Source organism: Lagenorhynchus albirostris, chromosome 10 (genome assembly GCF_949774975.1).
Source record: "Lagenorhynchus albirostris chromosome 10, mLagAlb1.1, whole genome shotgun sequence".
Taxonomy (NCBI): domain Eukaryota; kingdom Metazoa; phylum Chordata; class Mammalia; order Artiodactyla; family Delphinidae; genus Lagenorhynchus; species Lagenorhynchus albirostris.
The window spans coordinates 33,108,798-33,127,981 of record NC_083104.1 but is presented as its reverse complement, the minus strand read 5'-3'; the positions used below and the strand labels follow the sequence as shown (position 1 = coordinate 33,127,981).

Genomic DNA, 19,184 nt, shown 5'->3' with positions numbered 1-19,184 from the left:
CAGAATGCAACAGAAACTTGGGAAGAACTCATCCTTGGAAGCAAGTGACTTACTTTCCATTGCACCAACAGGAATGTTTGAGGCAAATAGTAAATACAGCCCCCCAAAGAAGTACACCTTGTTCAGCTCTATCAAATATTTGGAGTATATGTTTTAAAAATCTCAAACTTGCCATGAAGGTTGTTATATGTTAGAATTGCCTTTAGGCTATAATAACTTGTGATCTACCCCAGAGCTCAGCAAACTATAGCCCATGGGCCAAATCTGATCCACTGCCTGTTTTGTAAATAAAGTTTTATTGGAACACAACCATTCCTATTTGTTTACTCATCCTGAATCTCACCAGAACTTTGGAGAGATTTGTTTATTCGTGCCATTACATTTCAACTTTCCAACTAACACTTATTAGGCACCTACAAGGTGCTAAGCGCTGTGCTTGTTGCTAGGGATAAGAAGATGAGTAAGACCCAGTGGCTTCCTCAGCTGAGCTCAGGATTTAATGGGGAAACAAACACATAATATCATACTTTAAGAAATCTCAGTTATGCAACCTGAAGTAATACAACCTGAGAAGTGTAATAAAGGTTCATTCCTAAGCATACATTTTGAAATCATGCAAATTCCCCTCAAATTATAAAAATTCATCCAACTTCCATGGTTTCTAAACTGAGTAGTCAAAGGCACAGGAAACTGCTTTCATTACAGTTACAAGCAATACCACTTTAGTGAGCCAACACCCCTTGTAAGTATCCTGTGAACTCCACTACTCTCCACTTGCCTCTGGATTTCTGTGACAGGTTTATTACTACTGAACAGTTATATTAATATGCACTTGTATCAGTTTTCTATTGCTGTGCAACAAAATACCACTAATCCAGTGGCTTAAAATGACATCCATCTATCAGCTCACAATTCTGTAGGTCAGATTTCCAGCACAGTGTGGCTGGGGTCTCTATTCAGGGTATTCTGAGGATGAAATCAGGATGTTGGCCAGAATGAATATTTGTCTGGAGGCTCTAGAGGGAAGAAAAACACTTCCAATCTTACTCTTGTTATTGGCAAAATTCAGTTTCCTGTGGTCTTAGGACTGAGGTACTTGCTTCCTGGCTGTTGTCACTGGGAGTCACTTTCAGCTCCAGGGGTTGTCGCATTCCATGCCATGTGGCCCCCTCCATCTTCAAATCAACAGTGGAGAACTTCTCATGCAGTGAATCCCTCTCCTATTTTGAATCAGTGACTTCTCTGACTCTGACCTTAGAATCCATGTTTAAAGGGCTCATATGATTAGGTCAAGCTTACCCAGATAATCTCTCTTTCTTAAAGTCATCTGTGCCATATAACATAATCTATGTTAAATCCATCATATTCACAGTCCTGGGCATTGTTCAAGGAATATATACCAGAGAGGTGGGAAACCTTGGGGGCCATCTTAGAATTCTACCTACCATATAGCACTTTTGTTAAAATTATAAATTACTTTTATAAACTAATTATATTATCCAAGGGCCAAGTACATGTTGGTGCTATTTTTTTCTTTTTTTAGATAAATTGATCAGATTTTCTTTAAATTGATTAATTTATTTGTTTTTGGCTGCCTTGGGTCTTCATTGCTGTGTGTGGACCTTCTCTAGTTGCAGCGAGCAGGGGCTACTCTTCGTTGCGGTGCGTGGGCTTCTCATCGCAGTGGCTTCTCTTGTTGCGGAGCACGAGCTCTACGCACACAGGCTTCAGTAGTTGTGGCATGTGGGCTCAGTAGTTGTGGCACGCAGGCTTAGTAGCTGTGGCTTGAGGGCTCTAGAGAGCAGGCTCAGTAGTTGTGGCGCACAGGCTTAGTTGATCCACGGCATGTGGGATATTCCCAGACCAGGGCTCAAACCCGTGTCCCCTGCATTGGCAAGTGGATTCTTAACCACTGCGCCACCAGGGAAGTCCCCATGTTGGTGTTACTGCTGGTTCTCAGAAACCAGCAATCGTAAAAGTATGTAAGTGTGATATGATGCTATGCTGAAGACCCCAAACTGCCATATACCCTGTGCCATTAGTTTAGAATTCAACTTCTGGGAAAACAGTCTGTTTAAAGCAGTTATATCTTTTAGTTTGCAAAAGGTATAGTATAGGGCTTCCCTGGTGGCGCAGTGGTTGAGAGTCCGCCTACCGATGCAGGGGACACGGGTTCGTGCCCCAGTCCGGGAAGATCCCACATGCCGCGGAGCAGCTGGGCCCGTGAGCCATGGCCTCTGAGCCTGCGCGTCCGGAGCCTGTGCTCTGCAACGGGAGAGGCCACAACAGTGAGAGGCCCGCGTACCACAAAAAAAAAAAAAAAAAGGTATAGTGTAATCAAGTAAGGAAAAAGAGGAAAAAATGGCAACAAGACTGCAATATCAGAACAATATTAAGGTGCCACTTTCCCACAATAACTATGGAGTTATGTGCCCCAAGAATGCATCACTTCTAATTTACATTTAGCCCTACGGGAAACTTAAGACACATATTATAAAAGTTTTGAATTATGGACTTCTCTGTACAATATAACATGATAAATGCTAATATAGATATGTGTAAACTCTTCACAGCAAGGTAGAATCCATTGTCAAACACAGGATAAGTAAAAAAGACAGACAGAAAATTTTTCTTCCCACATACCTAAGGTTGATTTAAATTAAATGGCTTGGGGAGTATGTGGGAGGAAAAATGGAACCAGCTCCGGACTGAAATCTGTAAAAGCTCAAACACCTCTAATTCCATACCACAAAACAACAACAGCTGGCAGCTGAGACTGACAGATGTGTCAAGATGCCTGTACCCATTAGGGTAGCGGCCACAGTCAGGGCACTCTGGGCATTTTTATTTTAAATCTTCAGGGGTTTTGCAGGTAATTACAAACTTTTAAAAAATCCATCATGCTGAAATTGAGTACAGAATATAAGGTCTTAACCCAGAAGCAAATATTTATTTAAAAGAGAATTTGCCTCCCCTGGCTCAGGATCAGCTCTCTCATTGAATAAGAAGCAGTTCTCAGTACCATCTGGCTCTGAACTGCATTTTGAAATAACACAGATAATCACTATTGCCACTAGCAAGTCATAAGGGATTGGAAGAGAACATTCATAATATGGAAGTCAAAATGACTCTCAAAGCTAATTATAAAATATATTTGATTTCTAGAAGACATAAAGAATAGAAAAACTTCTCTGAAATTTGTTTCCTAAATGAGGTAGGGGAGTGTGGTCCATCTATATTAAATTACTTCTAATTCCACCAAATGCACTGTGCTGCCTCTTCCAGCCAAACCTTTGCAAATACTATTCTTGCCACTTTGACTGGACAACACTTCCTACTCCCTCAGATCCCACTTTAGACATCAAATTTTCCAGAAGTCCTCCTTGACCATCCTATTCCCCACAATAGGTGAGGTGGCCCTCCTACATGAACCATGTACCTGGCTGGCATAGCACATATCACACTTTGCCCTGCAATTGCCTGCCCAGTGGTCTTTTCCATGAGTGTGAGCTCTCAAAGGACAGAAACTATACCTTCTCCAATAGCCTCTGTATCCCCGAGTGCCTGAAGAGCATCCAGACCATTACAGATGCTGAATATGTATTGCTGGATGACTGAATGGTAGGAAGGAAGGGAAGGCAAACTGGCCAGAATAGGGCAGTGATGTCCCAGGCCTCAGCTATCACAGGGGAATGGAGAGAAGAAAAAGGAAAAGTGTAATCAGAGCCCAGGTTCTGTCACTAATTAGTTCTTTGACCCTAAACAAGCCACTTCATCTCTGGAACCTCTGTGTCCTGAGGTTGGACTAGGAGGGTTCATCAAGTCTCTTCCAGATCTATGTTCTCTCATATCTTTGTCTTCCGGACTGCCCATGCTTTATCAGCATACCCATTTTAACATGTCTTTTAAAGTCAAATAATATTCAGTTGGGTTCAATAGAGTGAGGGGGTAGAAAGATGCAGCTAATTGAATACAGTGCCTATAGATGCTGACTGAATGCATGAATAACTGAGCAGGCTTCCTAAATCCCTTTAATTGCTCCATCAGAAGGTAAATTTTTTAGCTTTGGTTCTTTTGATAATTAAATGTCATTTCATCAATGTCATCTCTAAGAGAAAAGGCAACCTCAAATCCCTTAGGAAAAAAGCAATTACACAATGGAGGAGGCTGGTGAATTCATTGCTTATCAAAGAAGCTAAGGTTTACCAAGGAAGCCACAATCTCTACTCAAGAGACACAAAGTGACCTTCGAAATATCACTTCACTGGGGCAAAATGATCAATAGGATCAACTGGTTAAAATCAAGCTGTTTCTTTCCTAGGCCATTGCTAACATTGGGCAAATAATTCCAGATAAGAATAGCATCCACGCATGCTTGATTGTTTGTCCTGTGGACTTTAATTTGCCCTAGGACCCTTGACACCAACCACATGCCATAATAAAGACACAATGTATTAAATGATGCCAGAGGAAAGATGCTTTTGCTCAGACCCAATGACATACTGCTACCCTACAAACATAGAATACATACAGAGAATTTATTATACTATAATAAGTTACCTTTTTCCTATATTTTCTACTGAAGAAGGCAGTTTCAAAAGAAAACGGGCAAACCACAAACGCTAACCTAGACAATACTATTTTTAGTTGCAAATATTTAAGCAACGTAGGTTAACCTACGATCAGTCAACGTGAACAAATGATGTTACCTTATCCCAAATGACTAGACAAAATATATGAAAAATGCATTAAATGTGAATATAGAAATCGTATTTTCAGCCCAAATGGCTGCTAAAATAAAGTTCATTTTTTGTCAGAAAAAAAAAAATAGTCTTAAAGGTATTTTCCAGATGACTGAAATGCTGGCATTTAGCTAAAGAAATTTAAACTGGGTCATAACTGATAGGAGACTCATCTCTATTCTAAATCAGATGTTTTATTTCTACCATATATTCCCTATACTGAAGTTTGACCACCACCCCTCTCCAAATTAGTTGATTTGATCAGTATGGTCAGATCAGTTTAAATAATTCTAAAAATTTTAATACTTCAAGAGTGCTATATACATACTCTTTATAGATTAATTAATATATGTGGAAATTATAAAAGAGAAAGTAATATTAACAGTTCAATCATACACACACCCACACACCCACCCACCCAAGATGTTTACCTCTGTAAACTGCCTATAATCATGCTAGAAAAAAGGTGTAGCTAAAAATTTTACAGAGAAATGTCTGTTATACTACGTAAAAATCACTTTAAGGAATACTATCTCAAGGCAGGACGCAGAGAGATCCAAGATGAGAAGGGTGGTCCATACACAGGAAGAAAAGGACCCCAAAAGACCAGAGTTAGGTCTAGATAGTAATTTGCTTTGGCAGAGGCCAAGGGGCTGTCTCTTGTGCATTGTAGGATGTTTAGCAGCACCCCTGTACTCTACCCACCAGACGCTTGCAGTAATCCTCCAGCTGTGGCAACCAAAACTACCTCCAGACATTGCCAACTGTTCCTTGGGAGGTTGGGACTTGTAAGTGTACCCCAGTTGAGAACCACTGCCTTAGACTCACAGCCACCTCGGTTGTGGCTCCATCCCCTGAGTGCCAGCCCAGCTCTTGGCTTCAGATGTAGAGTGAGCTTGACTACACGGAGGTCTAACCTTAGGTGAACAGCTCCCTGCAAAGTGGAATGGCTTCCCAGACCACTTCCTCTCGGACTAAGGGAGGAGTCTAACGAATCCTGAGTTCATCTGCGACTAGTCCAGGAAAGATGCTCAGACGTCTCAAATCACCTTTTGAGGTCTCAGTCCTTAAAGCCAACAACCAAAACAAAATGAAACTACTAAGAGAGCAAAAAGGGTGCAATCCTTTGAAAAGGAAGCTGCAAAACAATCCAATGGCTTAGAATGGTACGGGAAGAATCTCATGGAGGAAAATATAAACATAAACTGAAGGTCACCACAATCTTTCTTTTCTCTAAATACAGACTAACATAAACTTTTAAAAATCCAGATCTGATGTCATACTTTTTAATTTAACTGTTTTCCTATTTTTCATCACATTATTTAGTAGCTGCATCTCTGCCAGTTTGGTATTAAAACCAGGCATCCTTGTGTATCGACCTCAGGTAAATTGCTCAAACTATAGTTCAGCTAATCCCTAAAAGCTAATGATCCCACTTGTCTCATGAGGGAAGCAGGACCATAAACAGAAAAACACCAGAATAGTGTGGTGGTTAAGAATAGCTCTTTCACCTCCCTGCCATGTGACTCTGGGCAAGTCACTCTCTAAACCACAGTCTCCCATTTTAAAAATAGCGATTTTGATCGTATGTACATGCCGTTAGGTTTGTTATAAGGACTCAACCTAAGAATGCAAAGCCCTTAGCACAGTGTCTGGTATATAGTAAGGATTCAATCAATAGTAGATTACCCTTTTGTTATAAAAATTATCATTTGCATGGTCATAATTGGAAATTACCACGGATAATCAGCAATTTCATTGTATCACTCTCATAAAATGCCATGACTCTAACAATCCAGTAAGTTAGAAGTGAGAACTGGAGGAAGAAGCAGTCTCTTTGGGGAACAAAACAGTATTTTCTAAAAATGCCACATTTTCTTTTTATTAAAAGGGAAAATTAAAGAAGAGTGGCTAAGCTCCCTTACTCAAGGCTTCGTCCACTTTTATCTTCCCAGGGTAATGGAACAGAGGCTGGAGGTGTTAGATGCAGGTGGAGCAATAATCATTTCCTTAGCTGTGCTTTACTACTCATGGGATGGTTCCATCTTGCAGCCTACACAGAACACACTGTTCTGGGAACAACAAGTGGGTCTGACATTTCACTGGGGCAAATGACTCTTCTCACAGCAAACAATATTCCTGGGCCAGGAGTGGATCTCAAAGTGATTTCTCTTCTCCCAAGTTCTCATTCATTCAGAATTTACTGACATAATTTATTCATCAAATGCATACTGACTGAGGACCATCACCTGCCAAGAATTTTGCAAGGAGCTGGGGGTATCTTGATGATGACGTCTGGGGTGCTCAAGGAGCTTAGCCCTGGAGGGAAGCCAACATTCATTAACGGGGTGCTTAACTTCAAAGTGAGCCAAGAAATGGTTATCTACGAGTGTAAAACCTCTCCCAGCCTGCAGCGTCAGCAAAGACTTCCCTAAATGACACAAGAACTGAGTGGAAAGCTCAGACGTAAGGCTTGGAACCACATTTCCCAGATTCCTTTTAGGTAGGGTCTGGTTAGATCCTACTAATGAGAGGCATTTGTGTGAACTTTGGAGCTCTGTCCCAGGACTCTGAATCTTGACCAACAGCACGATGTAAGGGTGTGGGGCGGCGGCGCGGGGGAGGGGTGAGGGCAGCCAACAGCAGGGAAGACACTTGACCAGACACTCCGGGTTACAAGGTCAGGCCACTGTCTGCTTTCTCTTGGTCTCCTAGAGCTGTCCTGGTTCTTGATCATCCCTAATCTGGTTCTACCAGCCAGATACTGGAGCTCTGGATATTCCTGCAGTAAATTTCCTTTTGCTTAAGGTAGCCAGAATTAGCTTCTGCTCTTTGCATCCATCAAGTGGTTTGTTTCTGGTAACATGCCACTTTATACAAGTCTACCTTCCCAACCAGACTGTCAGCTTCTTGAGGACTGGAGAATGTCTTATTTCTCTTTAAACCTCCAGGGCCTACAGTAGTGACTGACTGACACGTAGGAAACACTAGTAAATGCAAAATGAATATGATTTTTCACATGTTTAAAAAATTAGGAGGTTTGCCAATAATAAATAGAAAAGTCCAACTGGATATTTAACACTGAGAAAGAGCTCAGTTGAGTCAGAAAGTCCTCCATACCTTACGTCAATTTTACACTCATGTGGAAATCTCTATGTTCCCTAGCCACCTTCTCAAATTTAACTTTTTAATATAAACTTCACGAAGCAATCCAGTAAGCTAATAACCACATTCCTGTAGCATTCTTTCCTCTATTGTCATTCAGAATTTTCACCATCATACTTCCCAATGGGTAGAAAAAAACTGCTAAAGGGGCAGGTCCATATATACCATTCCCAGGAGCCAACTACACTCCCCTCTCCCTGCCCTTTCCAACCCACGGGGCAATCTATGAAGCTCAGTAGACAGCTAGTGAACTTGGCATACAGAGAAATCACCATCTGTTTTTTTACCCCTAATAAATAAAATACTTCTGCTCTATAAATTCACATTGCTTGTGGGACTGAGACCTAGAATGAAAATGGAGATAGAATTTTTCTCCAATTTAATGGCTTTAAAAAAATTTTCTTGGGTAGTAAGTTTATGCTGCAAGAATCTATGAGCTACATAACAGTCTGAATTTGATCTGGTTCAAATAATGCTACCATGTTCTAAAATCCTAGGCATTATACACTTTCCAAATGTACAATGTCATCAAGGTTTTATGACATTTACTACAAAAACTCAATAGTCAGGTAGCACCTCATCAGTGGAAGCTTGAATTCAGGTATGGGAACAGAATGCTATGGCTGTAGCATGAAAACTGGGATGCTTCTCTGACTTCAGTATCACAGCCACACAGGGATGATCCACTAAACAATCTTCATACATGCACCTTTTTGACACCTACTAAAAGAATTCCATTTCTTGGAACTATGGAGTAGAGCCAGAAACATGGTGGTAGGACCAAATCCACTCTCGATGACTTCTGTTTTGCTACACAAGTTTGATCAGAGATATTATGCCACCTGGGGTTCTCTGTTTATTAAATTTCACTTCCTTCCTCAAGTAACAAAATGCTTAGCGCGTTATGCCCGCGCCTGCTGCCCAGACATGTGACCTGTGCACATGGCTTATGGAGTACACAAGACTTCTGAGACCCAAGGCTCTGAAGGCAAAGCTGACAGATATGAGGTGCAAGCCTAGCTTGGCCAGGTTCAACATGGCTATGGAAGGAGCATACCCAGTTCTACTGGCATCAAAACATGGTGCTGGTTGCCAAAGAGTCTACAAGAAAGAAATATTAAGTAATACTGCACCTCGGACATTGACACGAGTTTATTGTTCTTCCATGCCAACACACCCTTGTCCAAAGCTTATGCTGTCCCAGTCCAGGCCTGCCCTAAATCAGCCAATTATGCTGAATGTGGTCAAAACTCTAAGGAGTCCCCAGTCCCAAAGACAGTGTTTCATTAGCCCGTCAGCTTCTGTATTATTTCCACATTCTGAAGTAGTAGTTTCTGAATTGTGTGCATCACTTCTTTAGGAATTATTTCTCTTTCACACTGCAGGTATAATAGCACTCCTGCCCCATCACTATGTTGCCAGTGGTTTTATATCCTCCACCAAATGCATTGGTAAATACTCAGTGAAAAAAAAAAAAACTTGAAGCTAAACAACCTCTCCAAATATACATGAAATATTCCCAAATCCATTATCAGCATGGCTTAAATAAGTGAGATCATGATCCTGTTGCCCAAAGGAGCCATAATACACAACTGGCTTTGTTCTAGAATTCCCAAACTGATTCCCAAACCTTTGAATCTGGCTGTGACGGAAAGTTTAAAATTTTGCAAAATACTCACATCAGCAAAAGTGGCCAACTGTCACTTCTGCATTGAAAGGACTTCCCAGGGACTTGCCTGGTGGCGCAGTGGATAAGACTCTGTGCTCCCAATGCAGGGGGCCTGGGTTTAATCCCTGGTCAGGGAACTAGATCCCACATGCATACCACAACTAAGAGTTTGCATGCCACAACTAAGGAGCCCATGTGTCGCAATTAAGGAGCCCTGAAGCCACAACTAAGGAGCCTGCCTGCTGCAACTAAGACCTGGTGCAACCAAATAAATAAATAAATATCTTTTTTAAAAAAGAAAAAAGATAAAAAGAAAGTGCCTTCCCAAAATCTTTACTGAGAAAATTGTTGCCATTTATTCCTCAAGAATGAAGGAGCTTAGACTGGATAAACAAAAAGGTCCTACTGTATAGCACAATCTCCTGTGATAAGCCATAATGGAAAAGAATATTTAGAAAAAAGAATGCCTCTATGTGTATAACTGAGTCACTTTGCTGTACAGCAGAGATTGGCACAACACTATAAATCAACTATACTTCAATTAAAAAAAAAAAAAGAACGAGAGAGCTTAGTCTCAACTCCTGGTTGTGCAATTGTGATGTTCTTACTTGATTTGCTCTCGCACTTGGTGTCATCATAAACTTGAGGGCCAAAGAAAAAGGAGGCCTATTCTCTTAATTTGCAATAATCATTTTATTCTATACTCCCAAAGACATAAACTTGTATCTAGGTTGTTTGACCTTGGGTAAGTCTACCATAAGCCTCAGCATCACTGGGGTTAATAACTGTGCTTGCCTCACAGGGTTATATGGTCAAAAGTAAGTAAATAGTGAATGTAATAACCGTAGCAGAGTACCTAGCATACAGTGTTCAATATAAGTTAAGTTCAATAGATGCCAGCTTTTGGTATCATTTGCTGGTGGGGATTCTACATGAAAAGTCTTCTTCTGAATCCTTAGTATATGCTCCACGAACTGCCACTTAGTCCCACCTGCCCTAGACAGTCCTTTGATTCAAAGGGTCCTCAGTCATCTCTTCCCAGCCCTCTTCTAATCACCTGTATCAATTAGCTGGAGCTGTAATGGTGACCAGGGCCTTGTCTGTAAAATCTTAACAGAAATGAATTAATAATATGATCTATCAGACCACCAATATCCTGTGAGGATGGAAGCCGCTGAGGATGGGGACACGGCTTCATGGGCGTGCAACTTGTGTAGGGTCACAGGGCCCCATACTCAGAAGAGCCCCATGCTTGGGTTAATGCTTTCCTTTACCATCCTGAAATTCCCAGTAAAGTCTGAGCAAGGGGTCCCACACTTTCATTTTGCACTGGGCCCCACAAATTAGGTACCTGGTTGTGACTGGAGAGGTTTGGTCAGAGTGTGATAAGAATTATATTATGTTTTAAAAGAATTACTCCAGCTTGTGTTAAGAACAGCCTGTAGTAAAGGTAAGAGTTGAAGCAGGAAAAACAGGTAGGATGCTGTCAATATAAAAAGGTGAGAGGTGATGGTGGCAAATGACACCAAGAGGAGGGCCAGTTAGATTCCATCTGCCTGCAGCTGCAGCATTGGTGCCCGGCAACATGCCTGTCTATGGCAGTGTCCTGGCCAGCCAGCTCGTGCTTCCCCCCACTGGTTCCTGCCCAGCTTCCATGCTGCCTGCTTGTTAATCTGAGACCCCTGCGTTTCCCAACAGCTTCTTTTTATTAAAAGAGCAGGTGTTGGTTTCTCTTTTTGCCTACACTTTTCCTTACGGAAGGCAAGGGACCCTATGGTCCCACCAAAATTGTACACAGTAGCAAATAAGAATTCTTAAAAAAAAATCTGGGTGCTGTCCCCAAATCTCATTCCCCTACAATGGAGAAAATGAACTGCTGAAATAAGGAAAGAAAAAAGAGCCCTAACCGGGTCAAGCATCTTCTGGGTTAAGTCACTGTATTAGAACTTATTATACATTCTCTCACTGATTCCAATTAAGTAATGGGTGTAAACATTACCACTCCCGCACTAAAATCTGTATGGGTTTGACAGGATAAGAGCTACTAAAGTTTATGTAAATACAAGGTGCAACTAAAATACCTTTAAGACCCACAAAACACACTGCTCAATTCTCAGTAAGGAAAAAGGAAAAATTAACTATAAATTTTAGTTTTATATCTAAATTTGTACAATTATCTCTATGTTTAAGATGGTAAATGAAAAAAAATCATCACTATTTAGTTTCTAGGTAATCAAATAGAAAATTCAACAGGTCATGCTAAAAATGACACAGTACAACCACCAGTAAGTTAAATACCAGTAAATTTAAAGTTTATACTCCCTAATCTACAATTCTTCAACAATAATTTCTTCTTTTCCACGTGCTCAAAAGTTTCTCTCAAATGACAAAACATGGATGTTATCAATTCTCAATCTGAAGGGCTTATATCAGCTACTCACCTTTTTCTGAAGAACATTGATTTTCCTTTCCTTCACTTCTAACATATCCTTCATGTCTCGAATCTCTCCAGCCAGTGTCCCCTTCTCTTCTGTGAGGTCCTGCAGCTGTTTTGTTTTTTTATTGAGAAAAGATTCTTTCTCTTCTAGTCGTAATCTCAGTGCATCTACCTGAAATCAGGAAAAAGAAAAAGGGTTGTAGTTTTACAGAGAGGTCATCAGTAGCCATCAGTCCTGCCCTGCGAGGAGCATGGGGCAGCAGTATACCTTCTGAGCAGTGTGATCAAACACTACTCATGGGCACCTCCAGGTGTTTCAAAGCCTACATCTACCTTAAAGTTCTGTTGCATGTGTACCCGAACAGTGATACATTTTTTAAAATATAAGGTTTATATGAAATAAGACATTATGAAATAGTAGTATGTCTCACGTTGTAAAACCAAAGGTTGGGGGGAAAAAGCACACTAATTCTGTGTGTTTTTGAGAGCCCAGGGAGGGTACAACACGTCTCATGCAGCATCCTCCAGGGATGCTCATGTTCTCCTCAGAGAATACAATGAGCCATGCCACGGATATCTGGGAGAACAAGACTGACACGTTGAGAAACACTCCTAAATTAGAAAAAGACGTGTAGCCAAGAGGAAGGAAATGCTGCTAGAAGAAAATGCTGTGGAAATGACACTCGTTCTCCAGCTTTATGAAAGACTGCTTTCCAAGTACTAAAGAAAAAAAAAAAAAGAGCATACAAAAAAATTCCTATTTCTACCCTAGCTCAAAACTTAGATTATTACAATTTCTACTTTTCAAGTGTCGGTAATAAAATGATGAAACATAACCTTTATTTTTTCAACGTTAACATTCCAAAGACCATGTGCAAAAAAAGTTTACATGGGTGATGTGGGGCGTGAGGGTGATGGAAGACTTTAATCCTCACCTTCTGTACCAAGAATTGGACAGATAGAAGCTACATCAACATTCAGGAAGTAATGATGCAAGCATATTATTCAGAGATATCAAAATAACCAGGCATAAAGAGTTTAAACAGGTGGTCTTGAGGAGAAAGAATGGGCCAGGGGTGAGCTGGGGGCTGCTGCATCTGATACCAATTCTTGTTGAACATTTTGCTCATTATACTACCAGCAGGTAAAATTTGGATGAAAGGGGAAAAAAACAAAAGTTGTTTACAAAGGATGCAAGAATACTGTAATACGCCAAAATAAATAGATATGTAAATACTATGAGGACTCAAAGTCAAAGGCAACTGGGAACAACGGAAAGAGGACACTTAGGTTTTAGGCCAGGTTCTGCTTCCATCTTCTACCTGTGAGGATCAGGACAAATAACTCTCACTTCCCCACACCCAGGCTTCCAGACTCAGTTTCTTCATTCACAAAACAAAGTGGTAAGAACAGACTGTCTCTAAGTGCCTGACATTTTATGATTTTAAAGACAGAAATCAGTCATAGGCAGAATACATCAGGGAAGGATGATGATATTAGAGATAAAGTTATCAGAGTAGAATCTCCTTTTCCTACCCCTTTCCAAGAAAGGGGTGCCAAAGTTGTGTTTTTAAAGGTCAAAGGTGATGGGGAGGTTGGTGAGGAGGTTTTCTAGTTTCTGTCCCAGAGAGGAGGATGAAGCTGGGAGGTCTCAGCAAGGGAAGAAGCGATGACGCGTGCTTGAAGCCCAGTTGGCCAAATGACCCAGACTGCATTATGAGAGAGGACGGACATTCTGTGCTTGCCGAGGGTGTGAACTGCAGATTCTTCATACATCTGATAGCTGCGTGTCTTCTTACGTAATGGCCATAGAGGCCGGGGCGGGTGGGTGAAGGGGATACTCATGTCCTGGGGATCTCCCCTTTTCTAAGTGAAAATTCACGCCAATTGCACTAAAGCTTAAACATCCCAGATTCTCAAGTGGCTTATCTTGGTTTAAAGTTATCTTCGTCTACCAACCTGGAGTAACATCAATACTTCTCTTCGAGCTTTCCTCTTATCTGGTGAAAAAAATATGGTTTTTAGTTTATACATAAAGGATGGCATTTAGTGGGTTCCCTGGAAATTGGTGGAACATGCTGAACACTGTAGATCACAGCAGTGGTTAGAAGGGGTTACATATTCAATTGTAGAGATTTGCACACAGGCTGACCAGGATTCAGTGTATATCTGAGAAAAAACTGTGGTCCCATTACCCCACATTCTACCTATCAAAGATGAATGGTCTGTATCTGGATCGAAGGAAACACCCAATATCCAAAACCATGATTTAAATAAATTACAATATGGGAGGTAGTGAGTAGTGCTAGAGAGACTTTAGAAAAAGAGACTCTCTATTGATGAATAATAAGCTTAACATTTGCAGTGCCCTCTGGCTATGTGTGATCTATCAGTGCCCTGCCCCATCTTAACTGAGCCCAGGAGAGATAAACAGCAACCTTAGCCGTAAGACTATTTCTCCAGGAATAAAATGGAGAGCAAGGATGTTCGTGATCAACACACTACTCACAACACCCAAACTCTACATGGCAGGAGGGAGTCTGTGCCAGCTAAGGTCTTCTTTTTGGGAGTTTATTTTCCATGTGCCTGACAGCATGTACTTAGCTTCAAAGGAATTTGAATTGTGCCCTTCAGTCACCTTCACTCTATCTTTACAGCTTTGCACAGTCTCCTAGAATCAAGAAATGAAGCTTAAGCGTCTTTTTTTTTTAGACAAAACTTTGACCTGAACTGCATCCAATTCTCAACCAACATTAGCCCAGTTTGTAGTAAGCAAGCATGACATCATTTCTAAAGTCAAATTTTAACTTCCAGATGGTGCAAAACCACAAGCAGGCACACAGACCTTCTGATGCACAGAAGTTTAAATACAAGGAAGATCAGGCCAGAAAGAACACAGTCTGTTAAAAATTAGAATATGTAGTTCCAAACTGAGTAACAATGAGTAGGATTAAAGTTCCCCTCGCTAATACTCGAACCTCACTCGACAGTGTACATCATTTTTAAAAGAATCAGAAAAGCCCTGAAGTTTAGATTATATTCCAACATCAGGTAGAGACATAAAAGTTAAAATGTTTGGGAATATGAAATACCTTTCTCTGCCTCGTCACTCAACACCAAATAATTTTAAGGGCCCTTGACTCTCTCTCAAACTTTGGCAGTCGACTCAATAACAAAACTTGGCAAAGCAAAGAGCACCATCATTTCCCAGAAAAAAAAAAAGAAATTAGAACTGTATGATACAGTCAGTGCACAAAGACCCATAGGTTGAATTTCCAATTTTTACATATGACTTAACCACATGGGAACTAGTCACCTAATGTTAAAACTAAGACAATCTTTTCATTTTAGAAGAATTACTCATTACCTTCTGATCCAGTTGTGTATTTGTGTGTATATGTGGGTGCATGTGTGTGCATATTTAAAAGCATATAACATATGAAAATTTAACCTTTTACCTGGCAGTATGAAACATGAAGCATTTGTTATCACTTCTGTTCCAGGTAATAACTTGAAAGAAAAGGACCATGGCAATGAAAGGGCAAAAACTGCCAAAATCAGAGTTAAACATTATTAATCTTCATTGTCATCACCCAGGAATTATAACCAGTTCCAATGGTGAGGTATGTTTCTAGAAGTTCTATATATAAGCTTCCTGACCTTTCTCCCATAAGGTCACATAGGCCTTCAGAAACGGGTACAATATTGTGACAAAACACAAAGTGCTACTTGATGTGCCATGAATAATTTTTAAAAATCAAATGGTTCACTTCAATCTTAAAATGACTACAGCAACACTTGAGGAAAAAAAAAAACACTTGAGAGAGAAAAAGGGGCCACTTGAAAATTTTCACAGATTGAATACTACTTACTCGACAACACTTCAGGCATTGAATAAACATGCTATCACAAAGAAAAACTTTAAAAGAAAATGAAACTGGAACATACACAAAAGCTCCCAATATAGTTTTATTTCACATTCAAAGTGTCGTTTGTTTGTTTTTCCTAATAGTAGATTTGGGTTAAGTGTATATTTGAATTTGATTCAACTTGCAATCATTCAAATGAGGAGACAGTTTCAAAGCTGGAAGTATGCATAAAGTACATAGCTTCCAAAGACACAAACACTAAAAATAACCTAAAATCTAAAAGTTGCTGTGGTAGTAACCACTACTTCTCACTCACATCCAATTCTCCTTTCCTTCCTGAACACAGGAACAATTTCCCTTCCCAGACCCCTTGTGGGAAGATGAGGCCATGTGTTTTATTCATGAAATGTAAGCAGAAGCGACGTACATCATTTCCTGTCTATGCCATCCCCACCCTCCTCCCCTTCCTCAGAGATCTTAAAGGCTACATTTTCCAGATGGTGGAGCTAGATGATGGCAGAACCTCCATAAATCTGGATCCTCAAGAGAAGCAGGATCCCCCTAACCTCCTGCCCCCCAATCCCTAACACGGGTTGGACGTAACAGTATGATGTGTTAAACCACTCATCAATAATTACAATAATTTCCCCTGGTTTTACTAAAAAGTGTGCGCCTTAAAGCTAGAAAGGTCTGTCTTAGAGACTACCATAAACCTAAACGAAATCTACTCCTTCCATGTGTGTTAAGACCTCAAAATCTACTTTCCCCTAACCTTTCACTCCAATTCCAAAGAAGGGGGGAAATGTCAGAGGGCCAAGGCCAGAGCTGAAAGGAAGAAGTAGCAGAACCCTAGGGAGTGAACACAGAGGTTAAAGATCAAGACCTTGGGGAGAAAAGAAAGAGAGATGGAAGAGGAAGAGTCTCCTTAAGCACATTGGTTTGAACTTCAGTTTGTATCAATATCAACAAGTGGCTCAAGTAGACAACTCTGTTTTGCAAAGTCTCTGCATTGCAAATGTATGTGTTCAAGCAACTCATGGCAATGGCCATGGACTTACCCACGGGCCTTCCAAATGTCAGGAACAACACTAAGGTGTTATGAGCAGAATGTGGATAATAAGAGTACCTCTTTCACCAAGTTATGTTAAAGATTAAATTAAATAACACATATAATGCACTTAGCACAGTGCCTGGCACCTAGAAGCACTCCATACATTTTTGCTATTATTATTATATTTTATTATTCTGCTTTCCACAGCCTCTAACCCAGTGATTTATACACTGTAGGAACGCAATAAAGGTTGCTAATCAACAACCCTCAGGAAAAGTGAAGAATGAGCAAGTAAGTTTTTGTGCTCTAACATGTACCAGAGTGTTACATTGTCTGTCATTTACTTTAAAATATTTCAGCATACACGGTATGATATGTGTGTCTATGTGGAGGGGGTGCCTGGGTGGGTGGGTAGATGGGTATATTTCCCAAATGCAAAAAAATTCTCCAGGGGTAGTTAATTAGCCCACGAAAGATTTCAGTTAAAAGCTGAGATGCCAGAGTCAACTACCAAAAGTGCCTCAATATTCTTTATATTTGATGAGTACCTGAAACTTGGTCAATTAACATAATTGATGTGAGGAGTGATTTTTCCTTGGTGAAATGGGCAGTGTTCGAGATGTGTGGATTGGCTAGAAATGTTGCACAGACACTTCCACCCTTCCAGAAACAAGACTGAAGACAGTGTGTCCAATGAAAATATGATGCAAGCCACATATGTAATTTTTCATTTTTTAGTAGCCAAGTTTAAAAAGTAAAAAGAAACAGGTAAAATTAATTTTAATGATATATTTAACTTAACCCTATATCAAAACCCTAATTTTGATAACACTATATCAAAAATATTACTCTTTAACATGTAATCAATATTTAAAAATTAATAATATATTTTACATTTTTTGTATTGTCTTCAAAATTCAGCATTTATTTTACACTTTTAGCATATCTCAATTAGAACTAGCCACATTTCAGGTGCTCAATAGCCCCATATGGCTCATGGCTACCATATTGGACCATGCATGATTCCAATAAGCCCCAAAGTTTCAACCCTTAGATTTTGATCTCCCCACATATAATTAATCTCTAATTATAGCAAAAGTTGCCTTTCAGAAAAAAATGACCTTCAGGAACTGCACCATTAAAAATTAACTTATAGATGAGGGTGTGTCTATCTCTTACCCTATACTTAGGTTATGTCTTTCTACTCTTCGACTTCTGCAGCTATTTTGATTTCAAATTTCTCTTCTCTGTAGGTGCTCTTTCTATCTCCAGTAACTAGAATTATTTATTCATTCATTCAACAAATACGAAGACTTGATTTTGTGCCAGGCACTGTCCTAGTTTAGAGATACAGCCTTTTAACAAGACTGTCAGGTCATGACTTATTGAACCATATATTTGTGAAGTTGGAGGTGAGGTAGAGCAAATAAGTATTACGTAAATATTATCAGTAAACATGATTTTTAGGGTAAGAGGAAAGTAATACAAATATAAGAACATATGTAAAAGCCTTGTAAAAACAAACTGGATGAAAAAAGGCTAATTTGTGGCTATCTGTGTTTATTGGTGAAAATGTATATTGTGTGTTTGGGTACATACAAAATAATAAAATTCATGATTTAGCAAATGTCTATCAGCTATTATAAATTAGACTTGGACTGACACTTTGATATTCATTAAAATGGTTTATTTAACTGATGGCTACCCTTTACTATCCCATCTTAGAACACTAAATGGTCTTTATTGATTTGTTTTTGCTTTGTTTCATTTTGGCTGTGCCACATGGCTTGTGGGATCTTTGTTCCCCGACCAGGAATTGAATTCGTGCCCTCGGCAGTGAAAGCTTGGAGTCCTAACCACTGGACCGCCAGGGAATTCCCTAAATGGTCTTTATTGATCTTTAAATAAGTTGTGCTTTATACATGCTCCTCTGCTGTCAAGATAACTTTGGATTTTAATAAATTCAAGTCGTTAAAAAAGAGCCTTGTAATACTAGTAAGGATGAACACGTGGTATGTATTCTTTTTTAAAATATTATGTTCTAGCTTTGTCCATTAAAAAAGCTTAGAAAAAAGTGACCATCTCAGTAACAATGATCGCCCACCCCAAATACTGTCTCTTAAAACCATTTCTAACTAAAACAAATCAGTTTCACTGTAGAAATGATTGATTTTAGGTCTGTGGCAAGAAACTGTACACAGTAAGTATAGAATACCTTGTTGAACCAGAAAGCAAGGAATTGTAAAAAAAA

General features: G+C 39.8%; 1 protein-coding gene across 1 annotated transcript in view; it reads right to left on the bottom strand.

The window, feature by feature from the left end:
- The window catches only part of ERC2 (ELKS/RAB6-interacting/CAST family member 2), a 610,694-nt gene that overhangs the window by 248,266 nt on the left and 343,244 nt on the right, over positions 1–19,184 (bottom strand). The window contains exon 6 of the mRNA XM_060164014.1: positions 12,018–12,185. Within this exon, the coding sequence (XP_060019997.1) occupies positions 12,018–12,185 (168 nt within the window). The remainder of the gene's footprint in view (positions 1–12,017; positions 12,186–19,184) is intronic.